This window comes from Python bivittatus, unplaced genomic scaffold (genome assembly GCF_059951505.1).
Source record: "Python bivittatus isolate LINGU-HERP-01145 unplaced genomic scaffold, Pbiv_v1 ctg000070_np1212, whole genome shotgun sequence".
In the NCBI taxonomy this organism is placed as follows: domain Eukaryota; kingdom Metazoa; phylum Chordata; class Lepidosauria; order Squamata; family Pythonidae; genus Python; species Python bivittatus.
The window spans coordinates 37,067,644-37,089,596 of record NW_028277034.1 but is presented as its reverse complement, the minus strand read 5'-3'; the positions used below and the strand labels follow the sequence as shown (position 1 = coordinate 37,089,596).

Here is a 21,953-nt window from a genome sequence, read left to right as displayed (position 1 = left end):
GGGGGATGAACCTCTCTCAGGGTCTTCTGCCCAGTTTTTCCCCAGAAACCAGGGCTTCTCTACTGGCAGCCGATGCCCTCTGCTCCCTCCAGGATCTTTAATGTAGCTGCCACCTGCAGCCAGCCAGTCCCTCCTTCCTGTTCTTGGGTCTTGTGTGGAGCTCTCATCCCACTGGGTCTTCACTTCCCTTCTTCCAGGGAAGCCACCTCTGGACAGTTGTTCTCACCCTGAACAGGAACCAACAAATGCTTTGCACACTTCACTTCTCTGCCCACCTTCTCTCCAGCTACTCCTTTTACTCCAACTACTATCTTTTACTTACCTCTACTTCTCTCCACTCCTCCTCTTTTTTTTCCCAATTTTTGGTTAGACCAGCAGCATATCCCAAAGCACTTGAGGAGGTGGGTGTCCCTCCAGGGCTCTAGTGCCCAACACCTATGTGCTTCGCTGCACCAATGGGACTGCTGTCACAAAATCTCCCCACACCAGCCCTGGCTAGCAGCCAGGTCAGCTCATCAGGCCTTGTGATAGAGCAGCTGCCCTTCAAGGCTAGAACTGAGCTGGCCCTCCAACCCCGACTTTTACTCACTCCAATGCTGGTTCATGCCAGCAGCAGCAGCCATGCCAGACTACTAAAATCCATGTGCCACACAGAGACAGAAAGCAGCTGCTATAATTGTATTTTCATGCATTTAGGGTCTTGTAAGCTTTTTAGGGTAACACTGCAATGTAAAAGGACAGCTTAAATATTTTAAATAAAGCATATATTCTATTAAAGGTCTAAAATCACCTTTAAAGGAACTTAAAAATAATACTTTAATACTCTTTTAAAGAGCATTCCGTCTTTAGAACTTGTTCGCATTGCTGAATTCTATTTTGTCTGCTGTACATTAAATTCTTTTATACTGTAATAGTGTATCTAAGCCAGACCAGTTTAACAAAACTTAATATCTAATACTTGATTTCACAGTGAATCAAGTTGCATTGGAAAAAAGATATCGTACTGACAATATCTGACTGGGAACTCGAATAATATGCAGCAATGATGAAACTAACAGCAAATATACAGAAGTTTCACTAAATTTAAGCAAGAATGTATATATAACACAGCAAGGCAAATATAAACATTTAGAATATGGTTTCTAAAGGTTATGTTAATATTGTAAATTGGTTGGAGTAAACAGAAGGGGTTAGAAATGAAGTACTTATCTATATTTTTTGTGTTTTTTCTTATTTTTAGTATTTACAAATACAGTGGGGATTTGACACTAAGCCCAGAGATTTATGCAGTAATATATAATACATATCTCACAAAAACAACTCAATGTAGTTTGTCTGGAATGGTTATCTTTTATTAATGTTACACTGAGCATTAATTGGATACCTCCAAAATTTTTATTTTTCCACTTACTGACATATCTCTTCTAGAATTCTTTGTTTTAAATAAATATTTTTTAAAAGTTATATTTCTGAAAACGTAATCATAACCCTAACCGAACTAGTAATTCTAATGACTGTGTTCATTGGGACTAAATAAAAGACAATCAACATCCTGGTATTTTGTAACCATATATTCAAGTGTGCAAGAAGCAATGCATTACTTTTGTTGAAGACTGATTTCTAGAAATCTACTGGGCACAGACATACAATTATTAAAAGACAACCTCAGTACCTCACAGAAGACAAAATATAGAAGTGTTTTCCCCTTTTTGGTCTTTAAACATGATTAGCATATATGTAAAGCATATATAAGCTACATAAGATTACATGTGCATTCTTTGATAAAAAAAAATGCCAAACTACTTGCTCTTGCCTTCTTTGTTTGTTCATATATACTATCTTTCTTCAATAAAGCTATTTTTTCTGATTTAACTCCAAACTGAAACTTTAAAAATGATTGTTGGTGTTGTAATTGGGTATGACCGTAGCTAGGTAACTGAAAAACTGTCTTCATAAAACATGCTAAGCCAAAATCAGAGTACATTATGACTTAGCATGCTGTGTGAACTCAACCTATTGTTGTTTATCCAATACACCAAGCCCAGCTAAGTAGCAGCATCTAGCATCCTTGGCTCAAAATCAGACCTGGTTAACCCTAGGATAGAAGATCGTTAGCAAAGATCCGAGCTGTAAGTTAAACATGTAAGAAACACCTTAGAAGGCAGCAATGGCGAACCGCTCCTGTACTTTTGCCAAGAAAACTGCATGCCCATGTAATCACCAGGAGCCAAGCACAACACAAGGAAACCAGTACTTTCACATTATACCGCAGTTAAACTATAGCTTAGCAATGCTGCATTAACCCAGCAATTCTTGTTTATAGACCATGGTTTTTAACTGTCATTAAGTCAAGCCAGCCAACTATAACTTATTCAATAAACCAGTCATTACAAATGTACTAAGAATACTCCAATTCCGCGCTCACCGCTGTAAACACTCTTCCTACCAGCCACAGAGCTTTTTATTTTCCGGCTGGGAGGCAATCCCAGCAAACCATAGATCCGCAGTGCAAACTGGGAGACATTTTAGACCAATGGGCAGCGCCGATTGGCTTTCGGAGGAGGAGCTTCCGGGGTCGCGATTGGGAGGTAGCGGTTTCTTTCTGGTCGGCCAAAAGGGCATATAAGAAAGCCCCGGTGCGGGCCTCAACCATTGCCCTCGCCGACTTCAGCGAGCGGAGGTGCGGGAAAGACCTGTAAACAAACGCTGTGGCCCGGCGAGGAAGGAAAGCTAAGCGAGGCAAGACGGGTTGGAGAGATCAGTAGGAGAAACAAATAGGCTGCGCAACAGAAATTTTGATCGTGGCCGCCTGACTTGTTTCCCTCGGGTAGGTAGAGGGGCTTGGAACCGGACGGGGAGCCCAGAGAGAATAATGGTAGCACCCCGAACTTCGTAGCGGCGCCAGCAGGCGTTTTGCTGAAGCTGCCCTGTACTTCCCCATCGCTTCCTCTCCCCCCACCCCCGGTACTTCTGTAGTTTTCTTCTATATTTGTCCACAGGCTTTGTGTGGAGATGCGTGCCGTTGTTCTTTTCTACACGTTTGTTGGGGTGGATCTGGAGATAGCAGTTTGTTACGTGAATGCCTTGGGTATTGTGGTTTAATTATTGTTCCGAAGTAGGCTGTTCTGTGGTCGGAGCTTAACTTCCAGGAGAATGTTATAAGCTAGCTGGTCTGGAAGAGTAGTTCTGGATGTAAGATTGAAGTTCCAAAGAACAGATATATTCCAGTTAGATAGCAGACTATTCCGTTTTTTAAAAAATAGAAATAATAGAAAATAGAATACACACACATGCACATGTATATAGTTAAACAAGACGTAGTTCCATAAACACAATGGGGACATTTTCAGCAATTGTACTTGAAATGAAAGGAATGGAAGATTTTAAGTATCTGAAGGGGTGTTACCCAAAATAAAGTAAATATCTGTTCTTTGTTGTTCAGGAGTATGGATTATGTAATAATGGTCTAAAGTCCCAAGAAATCAGATTCTGGTTGAATGCTAGGAAAAATAAAACGATGATAACAGTAAGAACAGTATGATACTGAGAATCATTGGGAAGTAGTGCTCCACTGGACTGATATTTATCTGCGTTGGTAGATACTTATCTTTGATTTTGAGTAGTTTTAACCTTCATGGCTTATATGCTGTGTTCTGGCTCTGATTCTGTGAAAAACTACATCTGGGAAATACATGTTTAGCTTAGTAGTAGGGAGCCTATCAAATACTCCCTGATACCCAATCATTCTTGTCAGCAGAGTTGATAGTTAGGGATGGGAGTTGTTTTAAAAATATGAGGAAGGTCTCTAACCTGAAAATTAATTTAAAACAAAGCTGATTAGCCTTTACAGACACCTCCCATCTGCCAACTAAAAATGGACTGCAGTATTTTACTGTGTTAAAGCAAGGTGTTTGTAGCCTGCCAAGCAAAATGGAAACAGAGAGGCTTCCACCCTTCTCCTCACCCAGTTTAGCTCTATTCATCTGGAACTTTCTCATTAGTTAAAGGCTAAACATGTTTTTGTGACTTTATTGTTGGCAGGAGAGCCATCAATAAAGAAATTAGGGTGAAAATGCATTTTGACAAATGTTGGCTAGAATGATTTATGAGTGATGTTGTTATTGTCATGTTTCTCAGTGTGCAGTAGACCAGTATTGTCAAGTAAAATGTAAGCTAAAGCAGTGGTCCTAGTTTCTCTGATCAGCATGTAACTGATATACTAACTAGAGCCAGTGTGGTGTGACTACAGTAATCCCCAGTTTAAGAATGAGCTCCATTCCCAAGGTCTGCCCTTAAGTTGAATTTGTATGTAAGCAGAACTATATTATTGTATAATACTGTACAAGCAGTATTATGTAATGAACTCAAACAATTGCACATTTAACTCGAATCATGTATTTAACTCAAATTTTGTTACAGTAGACTATGTTCTTAACCGTGGGTCATCCTTAAACCGGGCATTCTTAACCTAGAGACTACCTGTAATAAGGTGTTGAACTATGATTGGCAGGATCTACTTCTAATCCACCTTTAGCTATGGATGCTCACTGTTTCAGCCCAGCTTATTTTGCATGGTTGTTTTAGAGATAAATGTGGAGGATGGAGTTCTCTGCATACCACCTTGAGCTCCTGGCTGAAAAATGAGGCTTATATTAAATAAGTAGAAAGTTGATAGGCATTGACATCTGCAGGCATATTAACTAGATCTCACCAAGTAAAGTTCAGGTAGAACTACACTGTTTTTATCTTAATCCAATTGAATGCAAAGCTACTTGTTTGTTTCTAGTCACAAACAACATGAACTTATTTATGAGAAGCTTCTCGTGTGAATTAACTTATATTAAGAAAGTATAAAGTCTTGCTGGATCAAACTGAAAGCTTACATGGACTAACTTTCTATTTCTGCAATGTTCTACCAGATCATGAGTGCTTTAGTACCACTCATATATTTCCTAGTAATTTGTAGTGATCAAGAAATCTATAGATAGCGGGAGCAGTGTTTTGCCTTCATGCTGACTCCCAGTAATAATCTTATTCACCTGATGCTTTTTCAAGCTCTCCAAAATGATGGCCATCTGCTATTATTAGTATTAATACTATTAGGTAAAGAGGTCTAGTTCAGCTGTGGAGCACATGGTTTCTAAACAGCAGGTTCTAGGTCAATTCCTGATGCCTCCAGTTTGAACTGGGAAAGACCCTTATCTGGAGAGTGGACCAGTGACTTGACTAAATTCTTTTTAAACTGTATTTTTTAAATTGTTAAAAAAATTGATTGACATTTGTCCTGGATTGTTGTGATCCAGAACAATTTGAAAGAAAGATGTGGTGCAGACCTTAAATTAGACTGAAGTACTATTAAAGATATTTATATAGCAGATAAGATTCAGCCTTATGCTAAAACAATAGCTGCCTGTAATTATGTTTTAATTTAAATATTTGTCTTGTTAGTATCTTTATGTAATTTTTATTTTTGTGTTATAACATCATCACAATGTAAATATCTAGTTCCATTGAAAAGAGGCAAAATATGTTAAATGAGCATATACTGTCTTCTGTCTGGTGACACCATGCAATTCTTCATATAAAATTATGTAGATGATGTAGTTTGCCATTCATGTCTGATATAAAATGTTTATATTAACTGTTTCAGTTAATTCAGCAAACTATTCAGATTGCGACAAAATTATCATCTGCTCTCTGTACTGATTGATTGAGTTATTATATGCCATCAAGTTGGTATCAGCTCCTAATGACTACATTGCTAGACTTTCTCTAGCAAAAACAAACATCCTAAAATGCAAATTAGTTTGTTTCTTCCCACATTTTCTTTTACAACTGATACATCCTACTGATATTTGGGTTCATACTCTTCCTTTAAAGTAATCTTTCTTTCTTTCAGGACTAGCACAGAATCTGATGCAGTTCTCCCCTGGATATGGATCACATCCTCAAAACTACAGTGCTCCCTCAGGAAACCTCTCACAAGTGCCCAGTAAAGCGATTCCTTCACAGCTGGAAAACTATTATGGTGCAGATTATTATTCTGCCCAATGCTCTGTACCAGCACAGTATGCTAATGTCTCTTCTGTGACACCGAAGATGTTAAACACACAGGGATCACAACACTTGTACAATAGAGCACCTCATAATGCAGAACCATCAGGACCTATCCAAGGAACAGTATCTCCTGCATCCCAGTTGCATACCAGCATTTCACAGTCATATTCCTCACTTACTAGTCCCTACAACAATTCCGTCTTGCATTCTGCCAGCTCTTCTGTTCCATCTCAGGGATTTGTTGCTTCCTCTAGTCACTATCCCATGCCTGCTGGGTCTAGAGCTGCTTACTCTAATATTATATATCCTCCCGTGTCCACTGGTAGTCCATATGGGCACATGCCTGGTTCCCAACCTGCGATGGCACATGGCCATTTGAATGCGGCAGGTGCTTATTCTAATCAAAATAGAGCCCCACCTGCAGGACCACCCAGAGTTCCTTTGGGCTACAGCTCTGCATCGTGGAGTGCTCCAGAGCTCCAGTTGGCTCAGGAGAATCGTATCAGCTTTACAGGATCCCTACCTGAGGCAAACAACACTTTGAGCACAGGTATTGTACAGAGAAACAAATTGATGTGCTTGCTTTATGCTGAAAATGGATTGACTGCTGTACAGAAAGTTGTGTGCAAGTGATGGAAGCTGAATGTTCTTACTGTGCTTCATATTCCCAATTTTTTTTCTTTTCCCTCCTAGCTTGCTTTTTCTTTCTGAACTACAGTATAAGCCAAATGTGTTGTTGTGTGCTATTAAAATGAATTCTGGTTTATGTTCAAGATTGTTTGCTCTCTATTTAATCCACCCATACCTTTAAAAGATAAGAGTGATTATTTATTTGCAGGATTTTAATAAGCAGTACAGTGGTACCTCTACTTACGAACTTAATCCGTTCCGTGACTCTGATCGCAAGTCGAGTTGTCGCAAGTCGAAGTAAATTTTCCCATAAGGTTCAATGTAATTACCGTTAATCTGTTCTGGCGTCTGTGGACCACGCGTCAGGGGCAGAAAAACGGCCGCTGACCACGCAGCAGGGTGGAAAAAATGGCCATGGACCACGTGGAACGGGCGGAAAAACGGCCGCGGACCACGTGGAATGGGTGGGAAAATGGCCGTGGACCACGTGGAATGGGTGGGAAAATGGCCGCGGACCACGTGGAACGGGCGGAAAATGGCTCGTAAGTCGAGGCGAATTTGTAAGTAGAGGTAAATTTTTGGGGCCAGAGCTGATCGTATCTTGAAAATTTCGTAAGTAGGGGCATTCATAAGTAGAGGTACCACTGTATATTGCCTCTAATAGGCAAAGCTGATACATTCGTTATGCTCAGACTGCTTTCAGTTTAATACATTTTTTTTTTTTTTTTACTGGAAGCTGATCCTTCATTTTCTTGCTGATATTAGTGTTGTGACAGCAATAGACTAATTTGTTTTTCAAGTTTGATTCCAAACTTCCATCAAGTAAGTTTGGGTGTCTATAAGCAAATACGTGTATAGAAAATAAATATGTGTAATGAAGCAAATTATTAATAAAAAAGCTTCAAAGAAGTCCTACACAAATTTTTCAACTTTTTTGAAAATTTCATTATATTCATCCATTGTGACATAACTGAGGCATCAAGAATTAGACCATAAATCATTTAATATGCTGACTCTAATTAGTGGGAGGGTTCAGTCATTAAGACCAATGTCCAGCAATTTTCTTCACTTTCATGAGAGTAAAAATTACATTGTAGAGATGGGAGGATTGTCATCTGTTTGCTTTTCTCATATCATTTAAGACTTAGACAAAATTATATACCTATTCCATGTATTAGCATATTGTAAATGGCCATAATTTTATTAAAAAACTTGAGTCCATTATCTGCATGCTTCTGTTCCTGCAACTTTCAAAATTTTCATGCTGTATCTGTTTTTAAATGTACAATAGCTGTCCCTCTGAAAATGATTTGTTAATCAGTATAAGTGATCCCTTATAATGTATATTTGCCATGTTTGATTTTTCAGGGTCATCGCATTCTGTAAATCAGAATCTCCAGTCAGTGAAACCAGTCCAGGGAGTAGCTTCACTTGCAGCTTCTTCAGTTAAAACATCTGTTGTAGAGAAGACAGGAAAGCCCGTCACTTCATCTTGTCTTACACAGTCATCAGATTCTTTTCTTCATGAAGGTATAGAGATGGGCATATGAGAAATGTTTTCTGTGTGTTCCAAATTGCACAGAATTGTAAGTTAGGAAATTTGTAGAACTTTTGTACACATTATATTTGAATAAAATAGCTATTGGTTGGTGCAGGTAATCTGAAAACAATGATATAGGACTGTAATTTAATATTTGTAAGATTTTAGTTCTAATGTAACTCTCTTCTATATTTTATAATGCAGAAATGTACGTATCACATAATTATACATAGAGCTTGCATCTATGCAAGGCAGCTTATGTCTTGTCGAAGTTGCAGTTATAAAGCAAGAGGAAGTTTGTCCCAGTGGTGACCTTTTGTTTAAGCATCTGTGTCATAATTCATGATGTATTTACAGGAGGATGTACAAAATGTTCTGTGCAAGAACCATTCTGTGCACAATACAGCTGTTTTCAGGTGGCCCATGCTCAAACCCAACGTGTGTCTTTTTGGACATCAACCCAGATCCGTCTGTTTTATTTCAGGTGCAAACCAAAATATGTTTGTTGCAGTGTTCTGAATGTTTTACTCAGTTTTAGTTGCTATAATTGGAAGATGTCTTTTGCTACTGTGCCTATTATTTCTTTAATTCTCCTGTCTGGGCCAGGATAGCAGGTGAGATCAGTCATGTCCATACTGTTGTTTAGCTTCGGCTGGATGTGGCATATAATATTTGAGTTTTGGAGTAAAGCAGTAGGGTTTTAAGGACCATATAGCACAGAGGGAACCACTCCTAATATGTCATTGGAGAAAGTCTTACTAGAGAGAAAGAAATTGCTGTGAGGGCCATTAGACTCAATGCTGGACCAGTGCTTACATCCAGTTTGCAACCAGTACTCTTATGGATACTGCTGTAAGATTTCTGCTGGAATGTGAGGAGTTGGTGAAGAGATCACTGACTAATAAAGGTTTACATGCCTCAACACCTGATCCCTCAGAACATTCCACCAAGTAAAAGTCCATCTCCCTGTTGTTCCAGCAGCTGCTTGAATAGTAAGTGGCCATACCCAACATAATGAGACACTGGCTGTACAGTGGGGCAAAAAAGTATTTAGTCAGCCACCAATTGTGCAAGTTCTCCCACTTAAAAAGATGAGAGAGGCCTGTAATTTTCATCATAGGTATACCTCAACTATGAGAGACAAAATGAGAAAAAAAATCCAGAAAATCACATTGTCTGATTTTTAAAGAATTTATTTGTAAATCATGGTGGAAAATAAGTATTTGGTCAATATCAAAAGTTCATCTCAATACTTTGTTATATATCCTTTGTTGGCAATGACAGAGGTCAAAAGTTTTCTGTAAGTCTTCACAAGGTTTCACACACTGTTGCTGGTATTTTGGCCCATTCCTCCATGCAGATCTCCTCTAGAGCAGGGATGTTTTGGGGCTGTCGCTGGGCAACACGGACTTTCAACTCCCTCCAAAGGTTTTCCATGGGGTTGAGATCTGGAGACTGGCTAGGCCACTCCAGGACTTTGAAATGCTTCTTACGAAGCTACTCCTTCATTGCCCGGGCAGTGTGTTTGGGATCATTGTCATGCTGAAAGATCCAGCCACGTTTCATCTTCAGTGCCCTTGCTGATGGAAGGAGGTGTTCAATCAAAATCTCATGATACATGGCCCCATTCATTCTTTCCTTTACACGGATCAGTCGTCCTGGTCCCTTTGCAGAAAAACAGCCCCAAAGCATGATGTTTCCACCCCCATGCTTCATAGTAGGTATGGTGTTCTTTGGATGCAACTCAGCATTCTCTCTCCTCCAAACACGACGAGTTGAGTTTAGACCAAAACGTTCTACTTTGGTTTCATCTGACCATATGACATTCTCCCAATCCTCTTCTGGATCATCCAAATGCTCTCTAGCAAACTTCAGACGGGCCCGGACATGTACTGGCTTAAGCAGGGGGACATGTCTGGCACTGCAGGATTTGAGTCCCTGGCAGCATAGTGTGTTACTGATGGTAGCCTTTGTTACTTTCTCTCTGCAAGTCATTCACTAGGTCCCCCCGTGTGGTTCTGGGATTTTTGCTCACCGTTCTTGTGATCATTTTGACCCCACAGGGTGAGATCTTGCGTGGAGTCCCAGATCAAGGGAGATTATCAGTGGTCTTGTATGTCTTCCATTTTCTAATTATTGCTCCCACAGTTGATTTCTTGCCTATTGCAGATTCAGTCTTCCCAGCCTGGTGCAGGTCTACAATTTTGTTTCTGGTGTCCTTCAACAGCTCTTTGGTCTTGGCCATAGTGGAGTTTGGAGTGTGACTGTTTGAGGTTGTGGACAGGTGTCTTTTATACTGATAACAAGGTCAAACAGGTGCCATTACTACAGGTAATGAGTGGAGGACAGAGGAGCCTCTTAAAGTAGTTGTTACAGGTCTGTGAGAGCCAGACCTCTTGCTTGTTTGTAGGTGACCAAATACTTATTTTCCACCATGATTTGCAAATAAATTCTTTAAAAATCAGACAATGTGATTTTCTGGATTTTTTCCCCCATTTTGTCTCTCATAGTTGAGGTATACCTATGATGAAAATTACAGGCCTCTCTCATCTTTTTAAGTGGGAGAACTTGCACAGTTGGTGGCTGACTAAATACTTTTTTGTCCCACTGTATGTCTTTTTGATCCCTGAGTGTGAAGACTTGTGGCTGAGGCAGTTTCTGAAATTCTCCTGTTGTTCTTCACATGAAGAAGGGATAGCCATGCTGAGCCAGAATTTTCTGTTTGAAAAACCCTTTGGTGAACTCCAGAAGGATCTGGACTCAAAGGGTAACAGCCTTGGCAGCCCAATTTCTCACTGAGTCATGCATTGGTTGAAACCTTGGATTCTGAACAAGATTTCTGCTTGCCAACCTGTATCGGCTGAGGGTGAAGGGGATGATCCTGTGCTGACCCCTCCCATGCCTGGAGAGAGCTTCTGTTGTGGAGGTGTCCCAGATGGAGGACAGACATCTAAACTGCAGCAGCTAGTGCTCCAGTTCTGGTACGGGATTCTTCTCAGTTTGCAATAGTGTGATTGGTATACTGCATGGGAGAAAATAGGTATTGTCTGTTGGCTCACCCTCTAGGTCATTTGTTGAATGGAGCACATCGTCCCTTTCACATCACCTGAAAGATGCACACTGGATGATATTCACATGGCTTACCTGGCTGTCTTTTTCAGTATCTGAGCAACACCACTGAATGAGGCACAGATTAGAACAGACTTCATGTAGGATTATCTAAATTCCTGCACCATCTGAGTTGTAATAGGACATAACCACTATACCTCCCGTAGTTTTCCACTTTCCCTTGAATGCAGTGCTGTGGCCCACGAACCTGCCCTCATGACCAGTGATGACATGTTGGGCTGCAATCTTTGATTCAACCAGGTCAGACAGTTTATTGGCTTAGAGGTGAAATGGACTCAAAGTATGCATACATACATGCTGCATAGAGCTAATAATCTGTCTAGTAATAGATCAGACAATGCAGACAGAAGAAAAAGAGGACTATTCATTCATCATGTCATTGCCTGGCAGAGTGGAAAATAAGCTACAGTTTCTTCTTCTTAAGATGTGTGTGAGAAGTTGGATTTCATACGGGTAGGTTAATATACATGGCCTTCAGAACAAAAGGAAGTGGAATATTGGAGGTAGTATCAAAAGTCTGTGTTTGTGCATGGATATGCACTACAGTGCTTGTGTGCACTGAATTATGTAAAAGCATAAATGTCATTTTAATTGGTCTGCTGCTTAGGGGTGTCTTTGAATTCTGTGAATGCTCTTGGTTCCGCTTGATTTTGAGAATCAGGAAGCCTTTGTATATGCAGTGAGTGTCCTCATCTCCAAAAGAACTCAGAAAGTTCCTCAATCAGTAGGAGAAAAGAGCATGTCCTGAGTTCACACACACATCTAAACTCAGCAAACTCATCGACATATTACCTTTTTTTTCACCCCAAAGTTCTGTGTTAATACCTTACTTTGGTCAGCTGATTTAGAATTTTTGGCTTTGTGGTCTTTGTAGCCTTTGGGCTAAGGCTACGATACCAGGCCTGCAGAAATCTGAACAGTAACTAGATAATAGCAGAGGATTAGTTTCTTACATTTATTGCTGCTTTTTTGTGGTGGTCCAGATTTTTGCAGCTGGAGCAGCTTGTTCTGAACCCCATTGTTTCTCATGAATAAAACATCCGAAGCTATTCTGAGATTTGTTTCCCTTGAAACACATAACAGGCAAAACATTTTGGGTTTTGCTTCTGCTAAAGTGCAGCTAGCCCCACAGATTGGCAGAACTTCCAAATCTCAGTGTTTTGTTTTGGGTTTAAGACATATACTGAAGAAGAGGTATAGAAGGATGTTGAATAGCAAGAGCTCTAATGAGTAATTCTGATGGCAATCTCATGTTTATACTTTAGTAATAGCTATTGTGCGTTAATAAATTCTCACTTGTTCAGTTATTCAGTCATTTCTATCTCTCTGAGACCGGATGGACCTCTTTTTGCCAGGATTGTCTGTTGATGACTGCTTTTTTAAGGTCTTGTAAGCTTCGACTTGTGACATCAGCGATAGCATTTTGCCAGCTTATTTTCTGATGACCTCTTTTACTATTGCTTTCAAACTTTCTATGCATCAGATTTTGTTTTCATTGATATCTGCCATTGCTTTATGTATCCAAAATATTTAAGGCTTATTTTTATTATTGGTGCTTCCATTGAGCAGTCTGGGTTTACATCATCGAGTATTGAATGATTTGTTGTTCTTGTGGTCCAAGTTATTCTCAGCTATATTCTCTAGCACCACAATTCAAAGATATCACTTTTTTTGTTCAGCCTTTTTTTTGATGATCCAGGTTTCACAGCCATATGTTACAACTGGGAGAACCATGACCGTGACAATGTTTACTTTCATTGTTAGGGTGATGTCTCAGCAGTTTACATTTTGTCTAAACGTTCACTACAAATGGCTGGTGCCTAATCAACCCATAGCCAAGGGTATCTGAAAAAAATAATAATTGAGAGTTGGCCATATCTTGAAGTATGTTTCAAAACATGTATTGAAAACTGTGCATTCTAATGATATCAAACTGTTCTATCTATGGGAAATTATAGTTGATTGCAGGTTATTTCAAGTCTTGAAAAAATAATTTTAAAAACTTTCTGAAGAAGATTTTCATACATTTTTGTGTTTGTTTAATTCTCAGACTTACACTTCAGACTCCTCCCTAGTAACTTCCAGTTCCAGATACACATGTGCAAGAATTAATATATTATTGTTTCTTTAATAGCTTTCTTTTAGGATATTGTCACAAGGATTCTGGTAGAAACTATACTCCCAAACTGTCAATTGCAATAAATGGTTTGTTGCCTGCAAATAAAAGCCCTGGGTCATCTGCCAGACCAGATGTAAACAGGTCCTTCCATATCAGCTTATATATCCCAAGCCTTAGTTATTAGCCTAATACAGTTTCTCCTTACACTTAACTGGACTTGATTGTGTTGATGCAACTTTAGAGTTTATTCAGATCTGTTCAGTGATCCATGGCTACCTGTATATGTTTGTAAGAGTTTTGCAAAGAAGACTTCCATAGTTATCTTGGTCAAGAAATCACCTGATGTCTTGCTCAGATGCCTCACCTCTTTGCAAATAAATATAACTGTATAATAAATTTATCCGTTTAATGTATCATTTGTGCGGGGGGTAGAAGCTCAGAGGAATCTTCAGTCTTCAGAAACTCTGGAATAAGTTTTGATGCTAAGGATTTCGTACTTACCTAGGATCACTTGCAAAAAGTCCTTGACTGTATGGTTTTGAAACCGGGTAGGCTTTAGTAGCAGGATGTGTGAGTTAGTTTCAGGATGATGGATAATTGGAGCTGAAAAATTCTTGCCTCTATGCCAAGACTAATGGATTGAGGTTGCTGATTAACCTTTATTATTTATTATTCCTTTTATTGATATATCATAAGCTCCTAGTGGCTTTCAGTCATTAAAAAAAATACACAAAATAGTTTAAAAGCCACAGTACAATTCAGCATAAACATGAAACAGTAATAGTAAAAATGGTAGTATGTGTAGGTTTTTTTAGACCAGTGTTTCTCAACCCTGGCAACTTTCAGTTGTGTGGGTTTCAACTCTCAGAATTCCCCAGCCAGCATTCAATTCTGGGAGTTGAAGTCCACACAACTGAAAGTTGTCAAGATTGAGAAGCACTGTTTTATACTCCTATATCAAGAACAATGATATCTCAACATAACTTGATGGTTAAGAGACAATTTTGACTTTTTAAAATCTCTGATGATGGGTAAATTGTGTTCTATTCTACTAAGTTTCTCTGCCTGTTACTAACACCGCAGCATTCCAGAACTGTTTGTTAACTTCCATAAAGAGAGAACATCCTCACTGTTAAGGAGGTTGTTTTGCTCTTCGTGTTAGAGTCCTTTGTCGTGCTTGGATTGGTGTTACTTTAATGCTTTTATTCGTGCTTTCAATTTCTGCCTTTCCTGTGTGTCTGACTCTTGTGTTTGTGCTTTCCACTTTTACAGGCATGCAGTATGGTGGATATGTTAATAATCAAGCTAGCTCTTCAGCAACTCCCTTGTCATCAAGTTCAGATGATGAGGAAGAGGAGGATGAGGATGAGGAAGCAGGTCTGCTTTAGCTTTGCACCAGTATTTCTAACTTTTCACTTTTGATGGCGTTATTCCATTTCTTGAATGCAAGTAATGCAAGCAAACTATTGTGAGCCTCGAGCCTAAATAATATGCATTTAGTAGTTAAAAAGATTTGGGGAAATATTTATATCAAAGATGCTAGTGAAGTATTTTACATGTTTAGACAGAAGTTAGTCACATGAAATTGAATGGAGGTTACTTCAGTATAAGTGGATATAAAAATGAACAACTTCTCTTTAGTTAGAAATAGGTACACAGTATGTGATACATTTTGTGTAGTTTGGAGGCTTTTAAAAAAAAACCAACTTTCTGTACCATAAATGTCCTTTCTTTCTTCCTTTAGCATCACTGTAAATACTATAAAGACACACTGCTTTCCCATTATGGAAATTTAGCCTTTCCATCTTCCTGCTCAGGCAAATATTGCAATGTAATAAATTGTATCGTTTGCCAATACATTTCATTCTGCTTTTCCTGATAGAGCAACAGTGCACGTAATGCATTGATTATTACAGTTTTAATAAATTTAGGCAAGCATCTGAGAAAAATGTACTTGAAGATGCTTGAAATAAAAAGATGACTAAAGACTAAATATCTTTAAAAAGTGTATCTACAGCATAATTTAAAATATGAAAACAAGCTTTAAAAAAATTGGAATAATGGTCCGTGTATGTTTTGTATAGAATGCCCCAAAATAGTTTATGTATGGGAATATTGCCAACTTAGTATGTGAAAATGGGCTTTCAAGAATGTCAAGTTTCAAGATTTTGAAACTTCAGTGTAGTTCTTAAATTACATTAAATCATCCACACAGGTTTATTCTTTATCCTAATGGAGTAAAAAGTTTCTGCACTGTCAGTTTTCTCATTTTATATCACATAAAATCCTTTGAATTGCCAATGCCATATGTTAATGTGTTGGAACGCTTTTACAAATTATATAGTGCAATTGATTTATCTTCACAATTTTTTAAAATCAGGTTTAAAAATTGATATTAATGACTGACCAGCTTGTTTAATATACTCAGTCTTGTAAACATAGTAGATGCTGAGAGAGTCAAGCTGTTTACAAATCAAAAAGATTACTATCTTGCTACTTTGATCACCATACTTATTAGAGTGGTACAGTAATAAAATAGTGTTCATCTTCTACTACTATTCTGATTATTGAAAGACTGAATAAAAACACAACTGAATTAGAAAATATATTCATAATTGACGTGGGATAGTTATCAGCTTGTCCTGTCTTATCCATTTGCTTGCAAAGTTGGAGAATTCAAAGCAGTGTAAGAATTTTTCTAGAGTACTGAAAATTTATTGTATATTGGAGATGTTTTTAACTTTGGGAATCTACTGAAATAAATATAGAAGTCAGATATAGGTATTGGAATGTTGGTACTGAAACCTACTTTTTAATTTGGTTTTCAGTTTTATCTTTTTGCTGAAACCCATCTGGCAAATGGCAGGTAGTATTGACTAACCTTCCACACAGCAAATTTATGCCAGTATAATTAACAGTTATCTAGTATGGAGAAATCTGACATTGGAATCTTCTAAATTTCTAGGAAGTAGTAAAGGTCATTGAGTTCAGTAGGACTTACTTTCTGGAAAGTCTGTATAAGAATGCAACCTTTGAGCTGAATCCATCTGTCATAATTAGTCAGGTAACACCTTTAAATGGTGCTTTTGGCATAAGCTTTTGAGGAATACAGCCCACCACCTCTTCAGGCATGTGTTTGTGTCAGATTTTCTCTGCATGTTTATACTTCGTTTTGTGAACCTAATGGCTGGAAGAATATGAAAAGTTCAGATTATTGTTTTGAATATAATCATCCCTGATATTATCTTGTGCATTTTTAACAGCACTTAACAAACAGCACAGTATGGTTGGTAATAGCCATAAGGCCCAGTCCTCTGTCCAAATTTTCCCTTCAACAGAAAAATCTTTCATTGGATGAAGGAAATATTTGGAGACCTCTCTTCCATCATGTGTGTATTGTTTGCTGCACATTTATTGCTACAGAACTGCTGCATGGATTAACACAGTGGTCTCTTTGGTTTATAGTTACTAAATATCAAAGAACGTTTGTGTTTGTATTTAATGATATCCCCATGAAATGTCTATTCCTGAAGGAGGTTATTTGAATATACATATGGAAGCAAGTAAATTTGCACTAAGAGTATCCTTTGCAGAAAATCCTTGATTATTATTTCTCTAATAGCTACACATTCCCAAATGCTTCCAAAGCATAAGAGATTTTATGCTTTATCATCTTTGCAAGTGATTCTCTAACTCAGAAGTTTATGAATGGGAAGACAATATATAGATACTAGCTTAAAACTTATAAAGCAACAATAAACATTGCTGGCTTTTCAGAGTATTGCTTTTTAAATTGGCTCTTACCATTTTACCTTTTTAGTGCATTTTGAGTAGGTGTTAATGTACTTGTTCAGTTGAGCAGCTGTTCTGTACAAGTATGTCTTGTAGTAACTTATGAAATTACCAATAGATTGTAATTTCCTGTAGGATCTTTGTAGTTCCTATCAGCATGCAGGCATTATCAGTTGAACATATAACATAACTGTATTTTCTCCCTAGCTATTGACAGCTCTTCCACTACTAGCAGCGCATCTCCTGTTCTCAACAATTATGACACTCTTGAAGGTGGTGGCTTTCCAGGTGAATTGTGTTCTGTTTAATAATTAATATTGTCAGTATTGCCTTTTTTAAAAAATCAACTTACAGTTATAAGGCCAGCTGCATGGCAGCACCTGACCAACCTTTACTGGACTCAAAAAAATAGGGATAAATCCTGTTAATACCTGGCTGGAAGATCATTGGGAAATCCCAGGGCTATAGGCTAAACTAGGGAGTAAAAAAACCTCCCAGAAGAAGAGCATGGCAAACCGCTTTGTATTGTTGCCAAGAAATATAATGGAAGTCTCCAGGAAGAAGCAAATTCATTGAAGGAGCCAAGCATGACATGAAGACTTTATCATATAACCATAATAATGCTAGCTCTAGACATAGAATATATATATATATCTTTTTTATGGCAGATGAACAAGCATCAGAAATAGAGACATATTTTCTAGTTTTCCCATCCTCTGCTTATCAGCTGTGCCAGAGAGAGAGAGACAGACAGATAGACAGACAGAAAAAGAAAGAAAGAAAGAGAGAGAGAGAGAGGCAGGCAGGCAGGCAGGCAGTTTTCTGTTTGGGGGAGAAAAGTAATTTAAATGCACTTAGATCCATCTTTCTTTCTGAAATTGGTCAACATTTTATTCTGTCAGAATGATCTGTGTATTGCAAATTTCATTCCATTTTTAAAAAATTACAAAGGTGATTTATAGAGCTCCTGGAGTTCATCAATATGATCAAGAAGTCTAGCTTTTTTCTTTCAGACCCAGTTGGATAATCTCTTAAATGGCCAAAGTCAAAGATGGTCACTTACTATATTGCCAAAATAGAACCCCAAACCAATTTTTGTGGCCCATTTACATTCTTACTTTTATCCTGTGTAGCTTAAAATGACCTTGCTTTAAGACTGCAATCAAATGAATACTGAAGATTAATAAGTAGTCTTATAAATCAGTATTGGGGTTACATAAGGAAAATAACTTGTTTAATTCTTTGGCTGTATTGTTTGAAGTAATTTGAAATGTGTTCAAATTATGGTTTGAATAATTTGAAATGTGTTCAGTTGGAAAAAGATACACATGATTTGCTTCATTGAACTGGAAACAAATTCATTTTTTTTCATTTTATTCATTAAAGACTATAGCCTGTGTAAATCTGCAGCTTTGCTAATAATAGATGCATTATGCTTCCATATTCAGCTGCATGTATTTTGATGCTTCTGTTTTATAAGAATAAAAGTGATGTTAAGCCTTTTTTTCCCCCCTATTTAGAAACATGTTCTGCAGCAAGTAGCCCACCTCCTATTTCCTCTGTTCCTCAGACGTCTAAAGTCTCTAAGTCATTTGGTTATGGATACCCCGCTCTTCAGCCTGGATACCAAAATGTGACACCACCTTTGCCATCTCCTGCCATGCAACCCAGTAACTCTGCATATAGTTCTGGATTTTCTCAGTATCCACAGGTTAGAAACCAGAAAATTCTCTAAAACTTTATGTCCCTGATGAAGCTTGTGACAAATAAATTGAATAAGAAAGCATGTTTCATTATACATGATTAGGGTTAGAATTTTGATGCTTTGAATTAGAAAATTAGTTTCTGTTTAGTTCAGTTAAAGAAAAAGTTTCTTGAAATTGTATATTTTATGTTTTTTTTAGTATTTTTAACTCTTTTAACTGTGTATTTGGACTTCGTAATCTGTCCAGCATCTACCGGAGTGAGTAGCCATAACAGATTTAGTGAAGTAAATAAATACATACATAAATTGTTTTGTTTTCCTAACAAAGATAGGATTCAAATCCATCTTTCTATATATGCTGAAACATGCTGTTTATAGCAAGAGAGAATGTTAATTGAAGCTAGAAAATCCAGAAGTTACCTGCTTCTGTCATTCCCTTTGTCATCTCACATAGGAAAAAAAAATGTTTCGTGTTTTCAGTAGCCTGACTGTGACTTGTAAGAACCTTTATTACTGTATCTCAAGCTGGATGGTCAGACAGTTTAAAGAACATTTATAAAGACAGTAACTAGTGCTCAGCATAATCTTGCTTAACAGCAATTCCATCTAATTATTTTCCTTAGAACTCTTATCCCTCTTCCACTTAAATTGTTCACAGTCTGGCTAACATATGATCAGTTAAAAATAAAGCAGTCCCAATCCACCAGCTCATAACCTAAAAGGACAATGCAAGAATGGAAGAGGAGAGAGATGAATATGAGCATCATTTCTTAAAATGAAATGGCATTTTTTATAATGGACAGTTGAACACCTAAAAAAAAAATGGGTAGGAGAGAGCTGACTTTTCAACAAAACTGATAGAATGGCTCTGCTTGTTATCTCTCTCTGCTGTTTTCTGTGGGAAAGTTATTGGGGCTAATAACGTAAATTGGTTTGGATCTTTAATCAGCCTAAACTGAAAAGCTTCTCTGCAAAAATTGTTTCCTTCTTTACCATGCAGAAGAAATCTGGCTATCAGATATTCACAACTGTTAACTTTTTAGGCAAAAAGACTTCATGCTTTATGCAGTGGATTGTAACTTAATTCTTCTCTTTCAGATACATGAACATTATGTACTTTGATTTAAGTACTTCAGATACATTAATTGCAGTTCATATACAACATCCATCTTGCATAAAAATGTTTTTGTCACATTTCTCTTAAATGCTGCACCTTAGGATTAGGAGGCCCATTGAGAATGACTTGGGATCACATGGGAAATGCTTTGGGGAACAAAGAAGTAATGCACACTTCCATCTACATCAGCCTTAACACCATGTTGCCCTGTATGTGTGTTTTGTCCTATTCTGTAATATTTAATTACCCATAAAGTAGACAATCTTGTAATTTGGTAATATAAAGCATTTTTACCAGTTGTGTATCAGATGATCTAAGAAAGGATAGGCATGTCAATAGCCTCTGAAGATTTATTCAGAAACAGTAGAAAATTATAGAAATTGTAGAGGTGAAAATGTCTGTCAGTAAATCTGCATAGATCTAATTTACACAGGTATGAGTTTGGAAGAGGTGGCTGAGAAGATGGCTTATAGGCTGAGGGAAATCTGCTTGTGGAAATTGGTAAAAGGAAGCTGACCTTCCCTGGCAGGCCCTCATAATCTCCACCACCACCATGTTTTCATGTTGAATTGAAAATTGGGCGGAGTTGGGACAGAATGATTTATCCATCTTAGTTTTGATACAGGATTGCTTTTGCTTCCTCTCACTTCCCATTTTACTCAGCAGCTGGGGAACAGCTGTTGTGAAGAGGGCATTGGACTTTTGGGGAGAGAAGGAGACGGAAAATGGGCTTCCACTTAGTTCTATCTTAAAGTGGTCTTCTGAATCCAACCCAGATTGGGATAGAAAATTAAGTATTGCAGCAAAGGAAATAGGAGTTGAAGTTCCCGGAAAAGATTATTGGGGGATGTGAGGAAGAGGGAAGATTAAACAAATTCTGATCAAAGCATTATTTTTTAGCCGTATTGAATGTTTATTTTAATGCTTTTTAAAAATGTATTTTTTTCTAGGTATACCCTACCATGAATCAACTATCAGCTAGTTTGGGAGGACTTAGTATACAGCAGCCAGAGAGTCTGAGACCAGTGAACCTTAATCAAGAGAGAAATATTCTGCCTATTGCTCCAGTTCCACCTCCTATGCCTAATTTGAACTCTGATCTGAAAAAATTGAACTGCAGCCCAGAGTAGGTATAAAATGACAATTTTTTTGCATGTTTACAGTTTAATTTCTCTGAGAAAATGGTCTTAGGATGTGTCCTGGTTCCATTTTCAACAAGAGAAATTCAGTCACTATATGTACCTTGGGTGTCTGCAAATGATGACATTTGTGTGATTACATAATCAAATATCACAACTTGCATCAGATGTCAGGACACAACTTCACAAGGGTGGCATCTGCATAATGATGTCACCACGCATGTGATGACATTTCCATGTTGTCATGGTTTGTTGGGGGTGCCACTGATATGTACCAAGTCACTTTGAAATGTATTCTGAAAACATTCGACTAAAGGGAATTAAGAATATTTCTTTTTAGCTTTCCACATTTTATTCTTGATTGCTGTAGAATGATAAATACTGAAGTCAGAGAAGAGATTAGCAAGTGTAAGGGAAACAGGAAAATTAATTTTTACTGTTACCTATTTCTCAAATAAGTGTTGAAGTCAACAGGTCAAATCTGTTAACATTTTTAATTTTAAAACATAAGGCTTCATCTGAGCATGGAAAATAACTTTGGACGCATATTTTGGTTGGATGAATTGCTTCCGCTTTAAACTTTGTTTTTAGTTGCTTTATGTTTATTGTTTTTTTTTTCTTGAGGTTTAAAAGCACTTACAATTGGATTTCCTAAAAGAAAACTACAATAAAGTAACAATGAGTATATATATGAGTATATATGTAAACTATATAATAATTATTAT

At 37.7% G+C, this 21,953-nt stretch overlaps 1 protein-coding gene across 2 annotated transcripts in view; it reads left to right on the top strand.

Moving 5' to 3' along the window:
- Positions 1-2,596: 2,596 nt before the first annotated feature.
- Positions 2,597-21,953, top strand: part of SEC24B (SEC24 homolog B, COPII component) — a 43,356-nt gene continuing 23,999 nt past the window's right edge. Inside the window, exons 1-7 of one of the 2 annotated variants that reach the window (XM_007441128.4) lie at positions 2,597-2,827; positions 5,900-6,607; positions 8,056-8,217; positions 14,748-14,852; positions 17,475-17,555; positions 18,788-18,978; positions 21,040-21,215. In XM_007441128.4, the coding sequence (XP_007441190.2) occupies positions 5,917-6,607; positions 8,056-8,217; positions 14,748-14,852; positions 17,475-17,555; positions 18,788-18,978; positions 21,040-21,215 (1,406 nt within the window). In that variant the 5' untranslated portion in view covers positions 2,597-2,827; positions 5,900-5,916. The remainder of the gene's footprint in view (positions 2,828-5,899; positions 6,608-8,055; positions 8,218-14,747; positions 14,853-17,474; positions 17,556-18,787; positions 18,979-21,039; positions 21,216-21,953) is intronic. The other variant, XM_007441129.4, reaches the window with a different exon arrangement.